This window comes from Camelus ferus, chromosome 36 (assembly GCF_009834535.1).
Source record: "Camelus ferus isolate YT-003-E chromosome 36, BCGSAC_Cfer_1.0, whole genome shotgun sequence".
NCBI lineage: Eukaryota > Metazoa > Chordata > Mammalia > Artiodactyla > Camelidae > Camelus > Camelus ferus.
In genome coordinates, this window is record NC_045731.1 from 21,953,450 (window position 1) to 21,975,716 (window position 22,267).

General features: G+C 47.4%; 3 protein-coding genes and 1 long non-coding RNA gene across 5 annotated transcripts in view; 2 read left to right on the forward strand and 2 right to left on the reverse strand.

Moving 5' to 3' along the window:
* LOC116661728 (anoctamin-6-like) overlaps positions 1-22,267 on the reverse strand; it is a 408,020-nt gene that overhangs the window by 144,936 nt on the left and 240,817 nt on the right. The window lies entirely within an intron of this gene.
* The window catches only part of LOC116661736 (GDP-fucose protein O-fucosyltransferase 2-like), a 97,651-nt gene that overhangs the window by 66,928 nt on the left and 8,456 nt on the right, over positions 1-22,267 (forward strand). The window lies entirely within an intron of this gene.
* LOC116661729 (translation initiation factor IF-2-like) lies at positions 4,153-20,616 on the reverse strand. Of its 2 annotated transcripts, XR_004317649.1 has the most exons (9): positions 20,547-20,616; positions 17,219-17,305; positions 16,717-16,870; positions 15,538-15,625; positions 13,705-13,821; positions 12,765-12,818; positions 10,310-10,957; positions 4,462-5,278; positions 4,153-4,291 (listed from the first exon to the last, which is right to left on the reverse strand). XR_004317649.1 is itself a non-coding variant. In XM_032474255.1 (5 exons), exons 2-4 carry the CDS (start codon positions 13,744-13,746, stop codon positions 4,606-4,608), a joined length of 885 nt encoding a protein of 294 aa, XP_032330146.1. In that variant the 5' UTR covers positions 13,747-13,821; positions 15,538-15,560; the 3' UTR covers positions 4,153-4,291; positions 4,462-4,605. The 2 variants fall into 2 exon arrangements, 1 of the variants encoding a protein (XP_032330146.1); XM_032474255.1 differs by lacking the exons at positions 10,310-10,957; positions 16,717-16,870; positions 17,219-17,305; positions 20,547-20,616 and having other exon boundaries at positions 4,462-5,394; positions 15,538-15,560.
* LOC116661756 lies at positions 4,758-14,233 on the forward strand. Its single transcript, XR_004317684.1, has 2 exons — positions 4,758-4,888; positions 13,434-14,233. It is a non-coding gene; the product is annotated as an uncharacterized LOC116661756 (long non-coding RNA).

Genomic DNA, 22,267 nt, shown 5'->3' on the forward strand with positions numbered 1-22,267 from the left:
TCTGGTTGTCCTCAGCACACCTGCACATAGTTGGGATGCTCATGTTGCAGGCTCTGCTGTGAGGGGAGAGGGACTGAGGTACACACTCTGCTGTGGGCTGCAGACCCTTCTGGGATGCAGTGACCTGGTGTGTAGCAGCTGTAAGGCAGGGAAGCCCAAGCAAAGCCAGGGGTACAGTTTGTCCTCAGCGTCAGCACATAGTTACCATAGCTCAGGATCACATTACCCATCTTTTGGTCTAGGCTTCCAGCCCCTGCAGTAAAGGGTCATTTCTTGTTTTCAGTTTCCAACACCTAGCCAGGCCCTGATGCAAAGTCAGTGCTCAAAAATGCTGAATACAAGAATGAACAAAGGAACTGCTTTCCTCACCCCCTTGAGCAGAATATAAAGAAAAGAACCACAGTGGGATCAAAAGATCTGGATTTCAACTCCAATTTACTTGAACTCCTAAGCTGCAGAAAAATGGATAAGAAAACTTTCCTTGGGGAGGAGGGTACAGTTCAGTGGCAGAGCCCATGCTTAGCATGTATGAGGTCCTGGGTTCAATCTCCAGTACCTCCATTAAAAAAAGTGAAACAAATAGATAAACCTAATTACCCCACATCAAATATTAATTTTTTAATTCAAAATTCAAAAAAAGACCTTGCAATTGACACAACATTGTAAACGACTATACTTCAATTAAAAAATAAATCCTTGCCTTACAAGAATATATCTGGATTATGGAAGTTTGCAAATGTAAAATGCCTAGGGTACAATCTGCATAAAAATTGGAGGACTGTACACATGTACTATCCCTCCTTTATGAGCTATATTTCCTTTGCGGGGGGTTATAACCTCTCAGAGCTAAATTTCTCAGATTAAAAAAAAAGAAAACATTACCTGATTCTCAGTACTGCTGAAGAATCAGATAACCCTATGATAGCATCTGACCCACAGAGGTTACTCAATAAATGTTTGTTGAATGAATGAATAAACACGCAAGTGAATGCTGCCCCTGCCACAGACCATCACAATGGTACTGCCTGGAAATCCTTAGCCCACGTTCCACCCGACTCTACACTAACCATGTGGGTGACATGGGCAGGCCTGTGTGCTACTCTAAACCCCAGTTTATTCACGAATAGAAATGGGAGTAATAACACAAACCTCAAAGGGTTAGTGAGTCAATAATGAATTGTACCCCAACCTTGCAAGATGGAAACATTAAGGAAAATTGGGCAAAGAGTACATAGGCTGTCTCCGTATCAGCTCTTACAACTGCATGGGAATCTTCATTACATCTCAAGATAAAAAGTCTAATTTTTTAAAGAGGCTATTGAGATTAAATGAGCTCACTGTCTTAAATAAGGAACACACAGTACAAATAGGACAATGCACAGCCTATGATATACACTCAGTAAACATTCCCACTGAACCTACTGGTCCCTCCAACTCCAGAGCACAAGGATGGGTCCTCATGGCCAGAGGCCACTGCACCTGAAGCTAACAAAGCTAATAGTCCCCACTTCCAAGAGCCCCTGCCTCCACCCTAGGTCTAATTTTGTATTTGTAACTTTGTTTTCTTATACTTAAATAGGAATACCCAATTGCATAGCCTTCAGGTCACCAAAACCTGACCACGGAAATCATGACAGCAGCCCTCCCAGTGAAACAATAAAATTAAAAGCCATATCCACAAGAAGTCTGTGTAATTCTAATGGCAGGAACTGCATCCTGGACTGAGGAAGAGGACTGGGGAGGAGGAGGAAACTGGGGTCCCCAGACCCAGGGGCCACCTGTCCCATGATGAAATTTAGTCTCAACCCACACACTCCAGGAAATTCAAATTACACATAGACAGATTGCTATGGACAAGATTTTTTTTTTTTTTGAAGAAACCCCTGATTCTCTAGCAGGTCAGATTTCTACTGAGACACAAATGGCTTATGTGTATATTGTTTCACGAAAACCTAAAATAATATCACTCCAACTTGACACATGAAGAAACAGAGGAAAAGAGAGGTTTATCACATTGTGCAAGATTAGAGAGAAGCCACGTCAGAGGCTGTATTTAAATCCAAGCCCCTGCTGCAGTTCTCACACTAGAAAGTGTGAAATACTGCCCCCCACCTGCCCCCTCCCTGCAATAAATCTCTTAAGTCTTTTCTGTGCTGCCTGGAAAGAACCAAAGTCACATTAACTTTCCACAAAGTGCTGTGTCACCCCTTGGAGGACGTATGAAAATCTGAAGAATTAGGGTTGGAGCAGAGATTTGAGTTCTCTGTTTCTCAAAAGGAGACATGGGTTTAAAAGAAACCAAAAAGCAATTATCTAGTCTAAGCCCTCATTGTGCAGAGAAGGAAACGGAGGCTCAGAAGAGATGAGGAAAGGGCCTTATTTACAAATCTTGCCTCAGCGCAGCACCAAGCCAGCCCTGGGCACTGCTGGGGAAGGATGTGGGAGGCCCAGGAGAATGAGTGTTAGAAAAAGGAAAGAGAAGAAACATACAAGCCCTCTCTCTACACCGTCGTACCATGCAGTTCCACCAAATTATCCAATATGGGAGCCACCAACATTAAGGTGGGCTAAATAGGTTATAGAAACCTGGAAGTCTCAACCACAGTGGAAATTCCAAATTTTATATGGTTTTTCCCAGTTCAAGCATGAGCTCAGTGGGAGCTCCGTGCCAGGCACTACACGAGGCCTGGAGTTCTCCCAAATACAGATCTCTATGAACACGTGTGCAAACCACATGCAGGCCCACCAGAAGAAAAACGCCCACAGATAAGATGGAATTACTGAAAATGAAGGCAGCTAACCAGCATATATTACTAGCAAAAAGGATGCTGCTAGAAATACTCATGGACATAGCCAACTGTGGTCAGCAGGTGGGAAAGGGGGAGGGACAGTTTAGGAGTTTAGTATGATCAGATACACATTACTATATATAAAATAAATAAATGACAAGGACCTACTGTATAGCACAGGGAACTATATTCAATTTCTTGTAATGAGTTGTACAGAAAACAATCTGAAAAATATACATGTACATATGCATATATATAACTGAATCTCTGCTGTACACCTGAAACTAATATTGTAAACTGATTACACTTTACTAAAAAATAAGAATTTTAAAAATAAATAAATAAATAAATAAAAGAACACTGTAATCCCCTTAGCTGTAGGTGGTGGAGAACACTGGTTGCAAGCACCAAGTCCACTCGATCACTCCAGCAATGGCTGTCACTCTTTCTGACCATTAGGGAGTCAATTGGCTTCACTGAGGTTATTTTCTCTTTCGTGAAAAGCTACAGTTGCAACCAACGGTATATATAATCTCATTATTCACAGACCCAACAAATTAGTGAAGACTTTCCATAGGCCAGCCTCTGGACAGACGAAAAGATAGGGTCCCAGATACATTTATGGGTAGAAAAAGTTTATGCCATAAAGACATTAATTCTTCCTGTTCTGATATGTAGATTCAACGTAATTCTGATTAGAATTCCTACCAGATTTTTTATGGAATGTAACAAGTTAATTTAGGGTCAGGAACAGCCAGGAAACTTCTTTAGAACCACCACTGGGGAGGCGTGGATGGATCATTCATTTCCACTGTTCTTTCTGAAGTGATGAAAACGTTCTGGAATAATAATGGTTGCACCACTGTGAATATACTAAAAGCCGCTGAATTGTACCATTTAAATGGGTGGACTTCACAGTGTGTGAACAATATCGCAATAAAGCTGTTCTATGAAAAAATATTTCTGGACCACTATTTTTCCCTCTATATTACTAGTCTGCCCCACAATTTAAGAAAAACAAAAAAACAAAACCAAACAAAAATTTGCCAGGAGATCTTTAGGACTGCAATGTTCCTGGGTCTCCAAAATGCCTCTGATGGTGCTGCTTTTGTTAACACACACTAGTAGGGCTGGACTAGTTAAGGACTATATCTTTTTAAAATCGACGGTCACATGTTTCACTCTGGGAGAGGGGAGGATGGAGAATGTCACAGCCTCATGCCCTCATCCCTTTATTTTGAGAAGAGAAAGTTTTTTACTGCAGGGCCAAACAAGAACAGTGGCTCATGCTCAAAAACCCTGAACTCTCTGATGGTTTTTGAGGTGAATTTTTTCTTTTTTTTTTTTTAGGGTAAAGCTTTTAATAGGCAAAATGAGGCTTGAGGGCTTCCAGGTGTGTGACTTTCTTCTGACTAGTTGGTGGTAGGTAATAGGGCCGTGTTCCAGGAATCTCGTGCTCAGCCTGAAGTTACCATCCTCCACCTGGGTGGGGGCCTTAGCTCCTGCAGAACAACTCAAACATATTAAGTATAGCCCTGCCCCTACTCCTCAGCTCACTTTTAAGTGAACCAAGCCCTGCTTTCAACACTGTGATCACGCTCACCTATAAAAACACGTGACATCAACAAGCACCCCCCATCCTAACACCAGAAAAAGTATTAAGGCTATTTACCTGGGGCAGAAACACTGAGGGAGGAGAAAGAAGCATGCTCAGCGTTGGCGCTCTCTTTTCCCAAGTCTCTGCCAGGAGAAGCTGGGTTTTACAGCCAGAGGATCTCAGCCCTAGGGAACAGCGTCCATGCCACTGAGCTGGACCTCAGGGACAGGGAAAGGGAGAGGAGTGCAGTCTAGGGGAGGCGGGGCAGGGAAAGCGGCGGGGGGCGCGGGCTGCAGCCCCGCTCGGAGGCCAGTCCCAGCCACTGCCCCGCCCATGCCCGGTTCCGCAGACCCCGCCGGCCCGGGACAAAGCCCGCCCAGGGGCGGGGCGGGGCCTGCGGCCGAGGAGAGGAAGCCCGGGAGGAGGGGACTCGCGGGCGGGAGAGCGGAAGGGGGCGCCGGCCGCGGACTCAGGGGAGCCCGGCTGGGGCGAGAGGTGGCAGGTGCGGGCCGCGGTATGGACGGGGGTGGCCATGTCCCCGGCAGGTGCGTTCCCGGCCCTGGACAGGTGTGGCCTGGGCGCCGGGGCAGGTGGCGCAGGCAGAGGGGGCTGGCGCGAGCCCCTCAGCTGGACACGCAGCTGACTCGAGCCCTCGCAGGCTGTGACACGGGGACCCCCTTTCCCAGAGCCCCCAACCTTCCACTTACACAGCCGGAGGCCCCGACCCGGGGCAGGAGCCAAAGGCCTACCAGGCGACAGAGCCGAGCAGCCACAGGGGCTGATCCCTGGCTCGGAGCTGGAGCTTCGGTCCCGCGGTCCAGCTGGCATCCAACCGTGGGCATGCGCGGGAGGGCCAGCGATCTGCTCTGGGCTCTGGGTTCTGCGAGATACACTGGGGAATCGAGGGAGGGAGAAGATGGGAGGGGGAGAAGATGGGAGGAGTAGGAGAGGAAGCGAAAATTGGAGGGAGAGAGATGGACTGAGGAGGAGCAAGGAGAAGCGAGAGATCTAGAGGGAGAAGGGGGAGGGGAGTAGCCGAGATGAAGAGAAAAACTTTACCTTCAAGGGCACCCCGAATGAGGCGCCAGTCCTGCCTCCATGCTCTTCTCTAGCCCCTCAAGGCCAGAAGCTCAAATTTCACCTCCCTGGTCAAGCCCTCCAGCCAAGGCCCTGCAGAACCCCTACAGGGATCACACCTGTTGCCCCCAAGAGGAGCTGGTCTTCCTGTTGCTCCCGGAACCAAACACCCACAGGCGTTGTCGCTTAGAACTACCTTGGGAAGAGTATAAATTCCCCTTTTACAGGCTGGGAAACTGAGGCAGGCATGATCTTTGCCTTAGCTGCACTGTCCCAGGTTTTGGGCTGGCAGGGAGTGGGAGGTACAAGTTCAGAGACCCAGACAGAGCAGACTGCCCGAGTGTCGGTGCATAGTCCCCATCTCTCCTAGGTAAACCACTTTCCACCCTAGTGGAACAATGAAGGGCTCACAGTAGGTCCCTGGGTGTGGGAGAGCTGTCCTCAGTTCCAGTGCCCAGCTTGCTATGTAGATAGGAGTGTTCTCGAGTCCAAACTCATTCTCCTCAATGCAGGACAGGCCAATAAATCAGGAGACAAGGTGTTGGGGCATGGAATAGCAAGTTTCTGTAGACCTAGATGGCAAACTAATGTCCTGGAAAACCATCTCCCCAAGTCAGAATTCAGGCTCCTTTCCTACTTGCTTGGTTGTTGCAAACATCTTGGTGTAGGAATTTTTTGTTGTTAGAATTCTTTGTTCTTGCAGCTATCCACCTGGGTCAGATCCCTGTAAACCTCCAACAAAACAAATGTTACTTTCTATTCTGTAACTTGTTATCTTTATATGAATGGAAAAATGTTAATGTCCTTAAAGGTCAGAGCCTTCAGAATAGGCTCTCCTGTCTATTTCAGGCTCTAGGCAACATTGTTTTACAGAAGGTGCAGAACCAGCAAGACTAAGCCTAGGAAACAGGGCACAGGGTTAAAGTCAAAGGAACAGATCTACTACAGAGTCTGATTTGTTCTTTGCTATTATCGAGGCAGAAGCCACTTGAGGATTTAAATCCTTTTAGGTTAAAAATAAGTAAAACTTTAAAGGAATTTCCATACATAGGTTGAAATATGCATAAAATATTTGGAAAAGCTCACAAAAGATTGTAAACAGTGGCATCTCCAGGGAGGGCTGAGAGAACAAAGGATGAGGGAAACCTTTCCCTTGTGTATTTTTGTGCTGTTTGAATTTTTTTTTACCATATGCATGGGTTTCTTTTTCAGTTAAAAAAAAAGTGTAATGGAGGGAAGGAGAAACTAGCTCAGCAAGTACAGCAGCCACGGAAAACTGAGCCGTCACTTTTGCTTTAAGCCAGGAAGCATTTATTGACTCTCTCCTATGTGCCCAGTGCTGTTTTATGACTTCATTTATTATGTATATTTTTTATAAAATAATAACATGCTATCACTGACCCCTGCCCAGGGGAGCTGGTGGAAAACCAATTGAGATTTAATTGAGTTGTTTTCCAAGGAGTATAAATGAGTTATAAACAGAACACATCTTCAGGGCAAACCAGGTGGAATGGGTTTCCAGCAGGCCAGACAGCTAGGAAGGGTTTTCAACAGAGATGCCCAGAGGCAGAGAGAGAAAGCCTCCATGGCCCCACAAAAAGCTGCCCAAAGTGGTTTCTCCATGGCACTATTGAAATAGGAAAGAACAAATCTGACTCCATATTACATCTTTTTCTTTGACTTTAACCCTGTGCTCTGTTTCCGAGGCTTAGTCTTGTTGGTTCTGCACCTTTTATAAAACAATGTTGCCTAGAGCCTGAAATACACAGGAGAACCTATTCTCAAGGCTTTGACCTTTAAGGATATTAACACTTTTCCATTCTTATAAAGATAACATGTTGCAGAACAGAAAATAACATTTGTTTTGTTGGAGGTTTACAGGGATCTGACCCAGGTGGACAGCTGCAACAACAAAGGATTCTAACAACAAAGGATTCCTACACCAAGATGTTTGCAACAACCAAGAACACCCCCTTCCCATTTTTAATATAAAAGGAGCCTGATTTGTGACTAGGGGAAGATGGTTCTCCAGGACAATTACTCTGCCATCTCCTCAGTCAGCTGGCTTTCCAATTAAAGACGCTATTTCTTGCCACAGAACGTGGTCTTCCAATTTATTGGCCTGTCCTGCAGTGAGCAGAATGAGTTTGGACTCAGTAACACAACCAAACATTGAAAGTATTCATTTGGTATATTAAATGACTTGCTTCTGCTGGTCTTTCTTCCTGACTTTTTCTTTTCTTGACCACTCCTGCTATGTTTATGAAAAATCTGTCAGTCTGCTCTTGTGGACACATTTACATCTCTAGCCACTACCCTTCCAGATAAGAACTGATGTCACCAAAATTTCTAAGAGATATTACATGGTCAGAAAAGAGCAGAAGTGTGTACCGGCTGATGTTCAGGAGCAGGCTGGGACACCTGACAAGATGTCATAAGCATGGATAGACAGCTGGGCACCAAAGGAGAAGCTTCTAAGCCTCCATGAAGGACTTGCTGGATAAGAAGGAAAAGTCCCAGATTGTAGATCTGATTCCACCATGAGCTTCCTGGGTGAGGCTCGGCAAGTCATTTAAGTTCTCTAGGCCCATGCTGTCCAACATGTGAGCCACCAGCCACATGCAGAAATATGAAGTTATTCTGTAGCCAGGCAGAATTATAAATAAACATTTTACAGCAAAGGCTTCAGCACGTATGATGTTTAGAAACATTAGTGGTTTTCTTGCCCTAACAGGTTATTTTTGTATGTCTAGCTTTCTGTGGTTTGTAATGCCCGTGACTAATGATTCCCTTATAGTGAGGTATTTTGAAGTTATAAGTTACTGGACATAGTACCGTCATATCACAGTTGAAAAAAAAAGATCCACATAAGCCAGGCCATTTGATTTAGTAGTTATGAGCAGGGTCTCCGGGGCCAGCCTGCCTGAGTATAAATTCTCACTCTGCCTCTGGGGGGTTCTGTGTGAATCTTGGAGAAATTTTTATTATTATTGTTGTTGTTGTTGTTGTTGTTATTTTACTCATTTGTGCCTCTTTTTCCTAACCTTTAAATGGTGAGGAATATGTAGACTCTATCTCCTACTGTGCTGGCAGGATTAAGTGATTTAACGTCTGTGCTGCCCACTTCCCTGGGTTTCAGCATTCTCCAGGCAATCAGTTTCACACCCGGAGGCATTCTCCACTGTCTTAGTCAGTCTGGGATGCTGTAAAAAATTACCATGGGTCAGGTGGCTTAAACAACCAGCATATTCCTCAAGTTTTGGAGGCTGAGACATTCAAGATCAAGGTATCTGGGAGAGGATTGCCTTCATGGCTTGAAGATGGCTGTCTTCCCACTATCTTCATGGGGTGGAGAGCAGAGAGAAGCAAGCACTCTGGGGCCCCTTATAAGTGCCCTAATCCCATTCATGAGGGCTCTATTCTCTTGACCTCATTTTATCCTACTAATCACCTCCCAAAGGCCCCGCCTCCCAATACCATAACCCTGGGAGATGGGGTTTCGACATATGGATTTTGAGGGGATGCAAACATTCAGTCCACACATCGCCTAACTCTCCCCAACATGCAGTCATCAAACCTGTAGCTAATTTCAAAGTAATGTTTATATCTCTCTGCCCATTTCCATTCCTACATCCACTAACACTGAAGCCCTGTTAGATTTTATTCCTTATTTTTCTGGTAGAGATTTAATTGATTCCTCTACTCCAATGCTCTCCTCACTCCAAACAGTCTGCTCAACAGCCCTGCCAGGTAGGTCTTCCTTAAAACACCTTCCCACTTCACCTGGTTGTTTTTTAGGTGTAAATGTCAGAATCCTCTCCACACCCCATCCTAGACCTTTAATCCCTTACAATACCGCTCACTATGTTATTATTCTATTACCACTGTAACAAATTTCCATAAGCTTAATAGCTTAAACCAGCACAGATTTATCAGCTTATGGCTGTGGAGGTCAGAGATCCAACACAGTTCTCATTGGGCTAAATTCAAGGTACCAGCAGGGTGCCTTCCTTCTAGAGGGTCTAGAAGAAAATGTTTCCTTGTTTGTTTTTTTCCAGTTTCCAGTGGTCACCCACCTTCCTTAGCTTGTGCCCCACGACTTCCTTCATCTTCATGGCCAGCAGCCTTTCTGAACATCGCTCCATGGCTGCACCTCCCTCTGATCCTAAACTCAGATGGGAAATGTCCTATGCTTGTAAAGACCCCTGTGATTACACTGGGCCCACCTGGAAAATCCAGGCTACTCTCCCTATCACCTCATCTCAGGATCCCCTTGTCCCATCCCACTCAGGCATTATGTATGTGGCTGTGACACTCACCGTGGGTAACATTTCTTCTCGTGAGCAATTAAAGGTTCAAGACACTTGTGAACGGCTTTTTGATTTTCTTCCTTAGTCTTTCCACATTCAGTACGTCTGGTGAGATTATACAAATCCTGTTTATTTGTAACCTGGCACTAATCTTTAACAACGTATTATGGGTTTAAAAGGCTAATAGCCAATTTAGAAGGAAAATCCTCTAAGATTTTTTAAGATTTTTGTCCTAAAATGCCTGTCATCCCTTTACTGTCTACAGTAACATGTCACAGGTGACTTCCCTGTGGGGGTGGGGGACACATTGTTCTGCCACCACAGTCCCTTCATTCACACCAACGTGCTGGTCTCTAACAGAGGATCTATGCTCCCAGCTTTGCTCACTTCCTTCTCCCTTCCATTGACCATCCTGTTCCCACCTGCTTCCTTCATTCACCACATCAGGATTTCATGACCACATTCTTCTCTAAATGGAATGGATATTGTGCATCTAACGTCTAATAATTCTTCTCAGTGTATACACACACACTCACCTACGTGTCTCCCCATCCATCTCTTTATTTTCCTAGAATCTTCCAGAGGAATCCGTTCCATCATGATGATGATGATGATGATACTGACAGTGATGACAGGGGCCTCTCAAGGACTCTGACAAAGAGAGAATCAATGAAGAGAGGGAATCATTGCAAAATTGCCCCAGAAACAGGTTAAAGGTAAATAAATGTTATAGTGTTTAATGAAATTGACTAAAATTTAACTATTTTTAAAACTTTATATCACTGTATTTTAAATTTTAAGGGGAATTTTCATTCACCACTAACCAAGATTTGAATTTAGGACCAAAATCTAAGAGGACTTCTATCTTCTAACAAATTGTCCACTAGCCTTTTAAACACGCGATTCTTAAAAAAAAAAAAAAAAAAAAAAGGTTAGTGCTGGGCTGCAAATAAGTAGGATTCATATAATTTCACCAGACACACTGAATGTGGAAAGACTAAGGAAGAAAAACAAAAAGCCATTCATAATGTCTTCAAACTTACGTTGCACACAGGAGAACACGTTAGCCAAGGTGAGTGTCACATCAACATGACGCCTGAGTGGGACGGGGAAGCTGATCTTCCTCATCAGACATTTATGCTGATTTGTTAGATGCCAACACAGTTTCCTCATTGGATTTGCTTCTAATAATTATGGAACAGTTTAGGCTCTACCAAAAGCAGACTAAACATTTTCCCCTGCCGCCAAATCTCTGGACTGAACGTCCCCACAAGAGGGACATGATTATATTTCACAGGAAACTCTTCCTGAGAAACAACAGGCTTTTTGAGGGCAGAACTACTGGTCCCCCAGGGAGGGCTGGAGGAGGGATCGAGGGGACACTAGAAATACAGGAGGAGTCAGTTCAGATAGTGCTGCTCAAGTAGCCAAAGACATCCTACCAAAAGTTTCATGAGTGAAGGAGCCTATGAACACTGAGCAGGTTGTTAAGACACAGCAGTACATAACTAGCATCACAAGTCAATTGTAGCAAGTTTTGATATTTGGAAAATAATTAGCCCATTGCTCTTTGAAAATGCAGCAGTAGCAATAGAAGTAATAAACACTGAGCTGTTTTGGAGATAACAAATAATAAACAATTCTAAATCTGCAGGATTCCTTGACAATATGCAAGCGATGAGCTAGATGTGTGCTGCAGATGCCTCTGACTGCAGGGCTCACTCCTGCAAAGCACAGAACTAGTTTTCTCAGCAGACAGAGGGAACCAAGTCAAGATTTCTAATCTTGAGAGCTTTACTATATGGCAGGAAAGATCAGACAAATAAATACAGCTAAATATGAATAAATGCAATCAAATATTATGAAGTGTGTATGGAGCACAGAAGAAGAAAAATTCCTTTCACCTGGGATCCAGAGAAACTTCTTCAGAAAATGTAGCTTTGAAGATGGCCAAAGACATGGGTGGAAATTTGACAGAACAGGACGTAAGGAATTTTAAAAGTAATTCTAAAATTCATATAAAAATGCAAAACATCGCAAATATCCAAAACAACTTTGAACAAGAAAAATTTTGAAGACTTACACTATCTGATTTTCAGACTTTTAAAATAAAGCTACAGTAATCAGAAAGTACGGTATTGTTGTAAAACAGGAAAATAGAATAATGGAACAGAATAGAATGTTCTGAACTAAATCAACACTTAGATGGACAATTGAATCTCAGTAAGGATGCAGTGGAGAAAGGATCTTTTCAGCAAGTCGTGCTGGAACAATTAGATATCCATATGCAAAAAGAGAAAAATGAACTTTGACCCATACCTCACAAAATACAGAAAAATTAATTCAAAATGGATCATAGATCTTAATAGGAAATCCAAAACTATAAAACAGCTAGGAGGAAAAGCATAGGCTTAAGCAATATGACCTTGGGTTTGGCAAACATTTCTTTGCTATGACACCAAAAGTATAATCTATTTTAAAAAGTAACTGATAGAGTGAACTTTATCAAAATGAAGACTCTTCAAAGCTCTTCAAAACACTGCTAAGCAAATGAAAAGAGAAGCCATAGAGAGAAACTATTTGCGCCAGCTTACCCGCCCCCTGACCGCACCGCGCCCGCCCCCCAGCAGCAAGCTCACCTGGAGACGGGCGTCCGGCTTCTCGGGCAGCAGAGGCCGCCCCCAGGCCACGCCGCGGGGAGGAGGGGAGCAAACTGCCGGCTCCCGGGCGGCGGGCCCCCTACCCACGTCGCCCCCGCACCCTAATTGCACTGCCCCGCTCCCCTCCTCAGCAAGCTGAGTGGGACAGGTGTGTCAGGCGACCTGGGGCAGCAGAGGCCGCTCCCAGGCCCGGCCTCCGGGGAGACGGGAGCTAATCCACCAGCTCGCCAGGGGCAGTGCTGCTCCCCTCCGCTGCCGCTGCCTCTGCCGCCGCCTCTGCCGCTGCGGCCGCCCCTGACCGAACCGCCCCGCCTCCCAGGAGCAAGCTCACCTGGAGTCCGACTTCCGTGGAATCTCCTGCGGCCAAGGCCGCCTCCAGGCCAGGCTGCGGGGAAGAGAAGGAAACAACCGGCTTGCCTGGGCAGCCCCCTCCCGCCGCCGCCACCCCAAACGCACCACACCTGCCTCCAGGGGTCAGGCTGACTGCGAGCATGTGCACCTGCCTTCTGATTCTGGCCACGAGCCTAAGCACCTCCCTGCACCCCTACACCCCTGCAACCCCTGCAGCCCCTGCACTGCATGCACTCTTGAACCTCTGCAATCCCTGCACTCCTGCACCCCTGCACTCCCTGTGCCCCTGAACTGCCTGCACCCTCCACAGCCCGTGCACCCCTGGCACAACTTTCACCTTGCACCACCTACACCCCTGCACCCCTGCATGTCCCACACACCACCTCTTGGGCCTGTGGCAGAGCCTCTGCTGTTGCACCAGCGTGCAGGGACTCATATCCTTGCCAGCACATGATGCATCAGTGGACCTCTGGGGTTGCCTGCCAGAAAGTATATGTTCCCTGCCACTAGGCTGGGCCACTAGGGTGATCTCTGTGACGTCAACCAGGATGGGCTCACAGATACTGTTTTCCAGGAAGAGAGGAGTTGAAACCGCTCTTGAGGGCAGAGCTGTGCTCACAAGGCCGTCCACGCTTCATGTTTTACACAGGACTTCACGGAAGTGAAATGGACCCTGCCAAGTAAGACCTGCTGTGCGCCCACCTCAGTCCTGGGCTCTGAGGCTGACAGACTGGCTCCCACCCTCAGGGCCCAGTTTGGACAACTGAATGGTCCCTTGGAGGCATCCCATCAGTTCTCAGGAAGAAGTCTGGATGCTTCCACCCCATGGCCCTCCTTCCCACTGTGCTGGCCTCAGGAAGTTTCCTTATTTGGGGAAGAAGGCAGCCCAGCCCCTACCCCACCCCTCACCATGCTCTCACCAGGCTGCTGCTCTCTCTGCCCGTCAGAGTCTGGAAAGCCATCCCTCTTCAGTTATGTCCCTTCTGAGATGGACTTGCTTCCATTAAATACTAGGCGAGCATGCAACGTGGGATGCCCTGGGTAAGAGAACCAAAATAAATAGTTTCTTCTGTGAGATTTTCTATTTATCTGCTGGGACTGGGTTGTGTGTAATTTGCTACAGCTATTGGTGTGAGAGGCTAAAACAGCCTGTGTGTCCTTGTTTTCATCTCCCCGCTGTCTTTGGGTTTTCCCTAGGCACTCCTGAGACATTTACTTCTTTCAGTTTTATTCCTGTTATTACACAGGGGCCCTACTGACATGGAGGTAAGGCGATGGGGTGGTGGGACAGAGGGGAGCATCTGTAGTCCTGTGATTAGTTCTCATTGAGCCTGTGCCCTGAGCTGTGACCTCCACAAGTGTGTCTCTTTCCCCCCACCCCAATTTGGGCGACACAGAAGGTATTTCCCTTCCCCCAGGTTGGTTAGGCTCTGGTAAAATAATTTCTCATTAAAAAAACAAACAAACAAAAAACAACTTCCCCCAATGAAACAGAATGTTCTGGGTATATTTCAATAGAGTTATTTTCTCCTTTCCAGGCAGGAAGCATGAGGGGTTTTTCTCTGACCTTCATTCTGAGAACAGGGCATGGTCCTGGAGGTGAAATGCATGAAAAAGAGCATGGGGCCCCTCTGACTGGCCCCCTGGAGTTGTCACACTCAGACTTCCCCATGCTGAGCCTCCCGCTGGCCTCAGGGACCTGTTAAATCTGCCTGCCCCCGGGGTTCTTACAAAAGCGGGTTCTGCCCTGGGAGCTGTGACTCTCCAAGCCTGCCCGGCTGCCTCTCTGTGTTGGGAGCAGATTTTCCCCTCAGTTTTCTGGGATCTAAGAAGAGCAGTGGGTTTGCAGCTCCCTCAGCCCTGGTGTTGTTTTCAGGACAGAAGGAGCAACTTCTGAGCTCCACACGAGCTGGACCAGCTCCCCTCCTCTGCCTCCGTGCAATCAGTGGCTGTGGTTCTAGGCCGAGTTTCTGAAGATGTGGATTTAAACACACACATCCCAGCCCCTACAGGAGCACACAGTCCCATAAATCCCCCCAGTTTCCACTGGTAACTACGGAGCCGATGGGGACACGTGTTTTGGGACCACAGAGGCCTGACTGCACGACTTGCTCCGTGGCCTATTAACGTGGTTGCTCTGGGCCTTGTCTGAAGTGGCTTGCTTACCGACACCTGGTATGTGGGAAACACAAAATAAGTACTAGAACCTTCACTTATTCTCCCTCCAGGGCCTTCAAACATAGAAAGTAATAAGTGAACTCAGACGGCCTAGTCACCACAATGAGGTCCGACCAGCCTGGCTCTCCTGAGTGATGGGCACTGACTTACACCTTAACTCGGAACAGTAGGAGAACCGCCTTCCTCTAACTGGGCCTCTCCCCACACCGGGCACGCCCTCAGCTGAGATGGGGCCAACTCCCCCATTGAGGTGTGTGCTGGTGGCTTCAGTGTGACCTGGCCCTGCCGGGACGTGAACCTGCAGTGAGTGAGGTGGAGGGTCGGGTGGAGGGGGGTCCCTGCTGGGGTGGCAGGGGGCCCAGGTCAGCACCCCGCCCTGCCTGGTGCCTGGGGCTCCCTAACACCTCCTACAGCTCCTGGGTTGGCTCCAGTCCTGGCCACTCCACACACCCTCCCAGTATCTTCTCATTAATTCCCTTTTTTGCTTTTATCAGCGAGAAGTGGCTTCTGTTGCTTGTTCAGTGAAACAGTGCATCGGGAAACCAGACTATTTCTAACATCAGCAAAATACCAACCTCGGTCAGCTCGCCGGGCAGACCGCGCAGCACAAAGGCCTGCAAAGGGCTGTGCGAACGGCTTACGTGAAGGGTCTCCATCATCTGTCTTCAGAGATACAGAAGCTGGTGGTTCAGGTAAATCCTCAGGGAGGGATTGAGGAATACAAAGCTGGTTGATTTCAAAGGCTAACTGGTCAGACCAGACCCCCGAGCTGTGGTCAGAAGCCTAGCACAACATCACGCAGACTCAGCGCCCTAAGTGCCGGGTGGGGCCGGTGGTGTTCCCTTTGCAGGCTCTCGTTGGGGATTCACTGTAGCCCCTTACATGCAGCAGAGATTCCAGCCCCCTTAGCCCCCACCCTGAGTGTTCCATGACACAAATCCCGGGAGTGTTTAATTTTCATCTTTGTTTAGGAGGATGAAGGTGGGGCAAGAGGAGACATAAATTCATACTGACTGACACAAGGTCACAGCCAGTACCTCCTCCTCGGAGAGCTATGTGCTCCCACAGTGGTGGCTGGGGGGCTGGGCAGAGACCCTCCGCTGGTCCCAGAGGGACTCGATCCTCTGGCCACAACTGATGGGTTGGACAACAGATCCAGAGGGAGACAGAGCATCTTTCCTAAGAATTTGGAACTGACACACAGAAATCAAGTTCACTCATCTAGCGATTGGCGAGGGGGAGGGGAGGTGGTTGGAAATCAAATGAAACCAGAGCATGAGAGAAAGTTAGAAGTGAAAGAAGAGAGACAGAGAGACTGAGCTTGTGAGAGCAAATAGTCAGAAAGAAGGAAAACAATCAGGGGACAGAGGAATTCCAGCTCCTGACTGTCTAGTCTTTCCCAGCCCATCAACGACCCGCGGGATGGTTAATATCATTCCAGTTTTGCAGATTAGGAAACAGGCTGAAAGAGGTGGGGGCTGGGTTTGGGTGCACAGTTAATTTAAGTGCCGCTGGATCCCTCACTTCCATTGCCTGAAGGCACCTTAATCCTCACTGGGACCCCTGCGGTCCCCTGACAGCCCAGCTCCCTGATCAAAGGGCCCTTGCGGGAGTGGGAACCCCTCTGAGTGTGGAGAGTTCCCTGCACCGAGATGCCATGCATCAGCAGGCTCCCGCTCACCCCAGGTTAACATCTCCCCAGCTGTGCAGTCTCCCGACCCGCTTCCCTCCCTGCCAGGCACCCCCGTCCTTACCACCGAGTGTACTGCAGGAATTCAGGCATAGAGATGTCCAAAGCAACATGAGCCCACTGGCTATACAAACAGCAGACTCCCAGCCCCACCTGGGTTCAGAGGGGACAGTAGGCGTCCTCAACTTTCATGTGTCTAAGACAATCTTCTTCTTCAGCTGGAGGTTATAGAGGAAAATAAAATGTCCAAAACATAGTTCAGGTGAGGAATTCCTCCAAGGACCTGACTCCAGAGTCTACAACCACGTGTACCTACCCCCCGTACTTGGGGTGAAGGTGGATTATTGATCAGCACAACCCCCAGTGGCCCAGCTCCTTGGCTTGGCTGCCCAGAGGGGGCTGGGGGAATGGGTAAGGCCAGGGCACTCAGGAAGAGCACAGAGGACCTGAACTCTCCCCTCGGCACTTGTAAACCCTTCCCCAAATCTCAAGGCATCGGACAGAAAGCAGCCACCACAATAAGGATATGCTCCCATCTCTTCACTCAATCCTGTCGATTCACTTACGTGCTGAGCATCCACTGGGTCCCAGGACATGACACACAGGATGGCCGATGAGACAGGCTTGGTACTTCCCCCTGGACCCTGTTCAATCTGATGGAAGAATGATCACTCATAAAGAGTTTCTCAAAATTACACAGAGACTAAAGACAAACTGCAGAGTGAACCAAATTTAAAAATATATATGAAGATCCCCCAGTCTCCCCGCCTAAGGTTAACAGCATAAAGCAAAAAGATCTTGCCTTTGATCACCAAGGAAGTTGTCACACCCTCTCAGGTGGAAAGGAAAGTTATTCTTTGAGCAGGACACAGAAGTGCTCCATCGGATTGGACCAGGGCATCTACATTCATTCAGCAAATGTGTATAAGCTCCTACTACGTACGGGAATCTCCTAACTAGACCCGTTCCCAAGGCTCTCGGGCTTTATCAGTCAACAAAATAGACATGACTCCCCATCACTGGGGGCTCAGAGTTTTAGCAGAGGAAACAGGCAGCATGTTGGGGGTAGCAAGAGCTTGGAAAAATTTTAAAAAAATAAGAGTGATATGAGCAAATTCGGGTGATGGCGGTGGGGTGGGAGGCAAGCAGGAGTGAATAAGGCAATCCTGGCAGATCTCACGGAGTAATGAACTTGAAGCAGAATAGATCCAGAGGAAGAAGGAAGAGCCGGAGCCAGAGGCCCCCAGAGTGAGGGGGAGAGTGTGGGCAGAGAGGCAGAGCACGCCGGGTCCTGAGGCCTTTGTGACAGCTTTGGCTCCTAATGGAATGGTGACCCGTTTAGTGAATTTTGAGGGGAGGGGTGATGTAGTCCAACTTATGCTTTTGTGTTTGTGTTTTTTGTGGGAGGTAATTTATTTATTTTAATGAAGGTGCTGGGGATTGAACCCAGGATCTCATGCATGCTAAGCATGCGCCCTACCACTGAGCTACACCCACCCCCTCAATGTATGCTTTTACAGGCTCCCTCTGACTCTGTGTGGATGAGAGATTGTAGGAAAGTAAAGATGGAAACAGGAGGCTATTGGTGTCCAGGAAGGGCTGAAGGTGGCTCTTAGGAGGGCGGGGAGCAGGGAGCTGGTGGTTAATGAAGACAGAGTATCCAGAATTTTCTAACAAGCTGGATTTTCTGTCTGTGTGTGTAAGAGAAAGAGAGAGAAAGGACATGGTTCCAACATCTGGACCTGGACAATGGGAGGGATGTCCTCTCCATCTACAGGGTATGGGACAAGGTGGGGCTGAGCAGGTGGAAAGGGGCTGGTATCAGCTCAGTTCTTCAATGTCATGGTTAAGGGGTGTATTACATATTGCCACAGAAATGCCTAATAGGTAGAGGAGTCTGTTTTCTTTTTATTTTTAACATTTAAAAAATATAAATTAAATGTATTAATTGCATTATGTGAATGATTTGGGAATTTTGTTTCATGCCAAGGTATATGTTATATATAGCCAAATGGAAAATATATCAGAAAAGGGGAGAAATGAGGGCTTTCACATAAACTGACTGTCTATAACGTAGGTAAAATTTCAATAAAACCAGTCTTCAGTGCAAAAACCTCATCTCGGTGTTACATAAAAATAAATGAAAAAGGACTATGTTGATGTATTATTATTTCATGTTACATAACAGCCCCAAACAAACACACTGTTTAACTATGAGGCTTGTAGAAATACTATTCAGCTTTATTCACATAAATACAGAAATGCAGAAAGGTTCTAAGGTAGAATAAGCATCTTAGTGGAAATAATACAGATTTGAGTATTTTACATGATATATATGTACTGATTCAAAATTTGTCAAAGTAATTACATAGTAGAACATATGTATGAATGTGAAAGCAAGATGAATGAAAGAAAAAGAATGTGAGTCTCAGGGATAAAGGTCCAGATGGAAAGGGCAAATCAGGGAGTTTTGGAGAAATCGAGAAATTGATGGCATGCCAATTTCCAAGGCTGGGTTGTTTCCACCAAAGGAATAGCAGAGAGAGAGAGGATAGGCCCAGGAACCAACCCTGGGGCACACCCACAGTATATGTTTGGAAAAAAGAGGAGACATTGGCAAAGGACCAGCCAGTAGACCAAAAGCAGAAAGCAGACAGAGCGATGGATGGAGGTTGAGTGAAGCAGGAACACTGGGGGAGAAGGGATGGAAGAGCTGGGTCAAATGGTGCCGAGGGGCTACGCATGATGAGGACTGAAAATTGACCACTATATTTAGCAACGTGGGGTCACTGATGGCCTTGACAGGGCAGTTTCCATAGAGCGAGGGATCAGGGGAAAAGCCAGACTGGGTGTAAAAGGGGAAGGCTCAAGAGAAGATGCAGACAGTGAGTTTAAACATCTCCTTAAAGATTTGCTGCAAAGACACAGGGTGGCAGTTGGTGGGGGTGAATTAGGTTCAAGGAGTGCTGTTTGTTCCTTTTAAGAGGATGGACGTTTATATACTGATAGGAGCCAACTAGCAGGAGAACAAAATAGATGAGGTTGTGAGAGAGAGGATGGTTTTGGGAGTGATAACCCAGAGAAGATGGGAGGGATGGGGCCCCGGGGACTTTTGGAGTATCTGGCTTTCGATGTCACTTGTAATAAGAGGTGGGGCACAGAGAGTGAGGTCACAGACATCAGAAGGCGAGCGGATGTGCTGGGAGTTGCTTGTAAAATTTCTCTTCTGTTGGCTTGTTTGCTTGTTCAAAGTAGAAAAGTAACCTTACCAGCTGAGGGACGAGGAGGAAGAAAGAGTTACTGGAGCCATGAGCAGAAGATAAGAAAGAGCCTTCCAGGGAGAATGGGACAGTGAACAGAGCAGGGGGAGACGGGGGAGTGCGTGCCCAGAAAGTTACATTTTCTCTTTGAGGTCCCCAAATGTGTGATGTGTGATTACCCTTCCTGCTGTCTATGAAATAATAATTAAGTATGGTTCAGAGGAAATGCTATTTCATTCTAAGAGGCTGCCTGTTTCCCAGGAATGATCATCTTAAACTGCAAACATTACAAAAAATGTTGAAAAGATGAACCTGTGTACCTAAAATCTACTATTTTCTATTAATCTGGTTACTACTTAGTTCCCCTATTAATAACAGATAACCAATACTGCCATGATGGAGGTACATCGATGCTTAAAAGGAAATGAGATCTGTATCCTTTTCCTAAATTCCATGGCTTCCTTAATATGCAGTTCCCCTTGGAATTTAGGCATGTCTGGTATAAGAAATGAGAAACAGTTTGAGAAAATCCCGGCTCAGAATTACACAGCACAACCGCATCTCAGACGTATATACAGCCGTAAAAAATTTTAGAAGCAAAACTCCGTAACTACTCTTAAAGACTTTTGCAAACCTGGGCCTGCCCAGATGTTTCCAAACTGGAAAGGAACTCCAATCACTTGCCTGGTACCGGGACCAGAGGCTGGCCAGCCTTTTCTGTAAAAGCGAGAGAGGAAATATTTTCAGTTTTGCAGATCATTTTGTTGTAACCATGCAGGTCTGCAATAAGAAAGCTAAGAGCACTGGGAGACAGGAAACAAATGGGCATGCCCACACCCTCCCTTCCACTCAGGGCAGCTTCTCTGTGGTGGGGAGCTTTGCCACAATCACTTGCTTCTTTGTTTCCATTGGTTTCTTTGTTTCCACCTTACTGCTCAAGCTCAGAACTTCAGGTGGGCCTGGTCCTTCAGCATCCATGCAGAGAGAAGGCTGAGCAGGGGTGGGAACCCCACCTGATGGAGAAGAGAGATTGCTGGGAGGGACACTGCGGTGGCCACCATGACACGAGACAATCACACCTTCCGGGTGAAAGGGAATGAAGACAAGGGAGGGACACAGCAGTGGGACCCCTAGGTCGCCTGCCAGGCTTGCTCTCCCTCCACGGCCACCCTGGGGGCCTGGGGGGTGTTGGGCTTCAGCTAAGGTGATTAGGCTGGAGGGACTCAAGATAAAGGACCCTCCACCTCCTCACTAGATTCCAAACGCAGCCCCTCTAAGTCCACCCTCTGAGTTTCTGGAACTCAGCTGGAAGAATACATGATCAGGCTAGACCCAGACCCAAGCCAAATACGACAGGGGTCACGTGGGGTTGTAACCCCGTGCTCAGTGGTCGGCGACTCCTTGCAAATCTGCAGAAATCCCTGTTCTGCCTCATTCCTGGGAGAAACCCCAGATCTCCTCCTGCTCTGTCTGTTCTTCTCTTGAGGCTATTGTCCTGGAGGGATGCAGAGTCCTTGAACCTGGCCCTCCAAACGTACATAAGCAGCCTGTTCAATAAAACAAATTATGCACTTTTTCACATTTGCCAGTTTTTTGATTCCAGAAAGGCTGAGGGACTCATTCTCACTAGTCTCCTGTGCCCCCACCACTTGGTGGCCCTCTGCTCATGGAAACACGATTTCCCCCAACTGCACCCTGCCTCCCAGCTGGTCAGAGGGGAGTGTCCCACAAAGACACAGATGTTTGTGAGGATCCTGTTCCCCAGCAGAAAGACTACTCCTGGAGCGACGGACAGGGATCTGGCCTCCTGAGCCACTGAGCTCTAATTCAAAGCCTAAACTGGGGACCCCGAACATTGCTGAATGACTTTCTGAGTCACCTGGACTGGAGGGGCCTGATTTTTCTTTCCAGGAATGGAGGTAGCGCAGCCTCCATTTTCAGGGCTGACATTGACGATGGATCTAGTTCCCCCACTGCACCGCAGGAAGGAGGGGCCCTTCCATCCCACAGCTTGGAAACCCAGCCCAGGGGAGTTCTGAAGCAGTGCATCGCTGCCAGGTCCAGCATCCCTGCAGAGTGGCCTCTGTCCCTGAATGAGCCCCCTCTCTGGGCCTTTCCTGCCCCGACACGACCACACCCCAGTCTGAGCCAGAGCTCGGGGCTCTGCGTGTCCAGGGCACACAGGTGGGACCTGAGCCACGTGTCCCCTGGGCCTCAAGGGGAGAGGTCTGCTTCTGCATCAGGGGAAGGTGACCCCACATGGCTGGCAGGACACTCTCAATATGGACCTCCAGGAGCCCTGGGAGCAGTTTCCCTACAGGTGTTAGAAGCCATCATCAGGAGGGCAGGCCCCTC

Coding starts and splice junctions, on each gene's coding strand:
- LOC116661729 (XM_032474255.1), bottom strand. CDS start 13,746: ATGGCTTTCCAGACTCTGACGGGCAGAGAGAGCAGCAGCCTG. Junction 12,819..13,704: donor GCAGAGAGAGCAGCAGCCTG/GTGAGAGCATGG, acceptor TCTTCCCCGCAG/CCTGGCCTGGAGGCGGCCTT. Junction 5,395..12,764: donor CCACGGAAGTCGGACTCCAG/GTGAGCTTGCTC, acceptor TTCTCCCTCTAG/ATCTCTCGCTTCTCCTTGCT.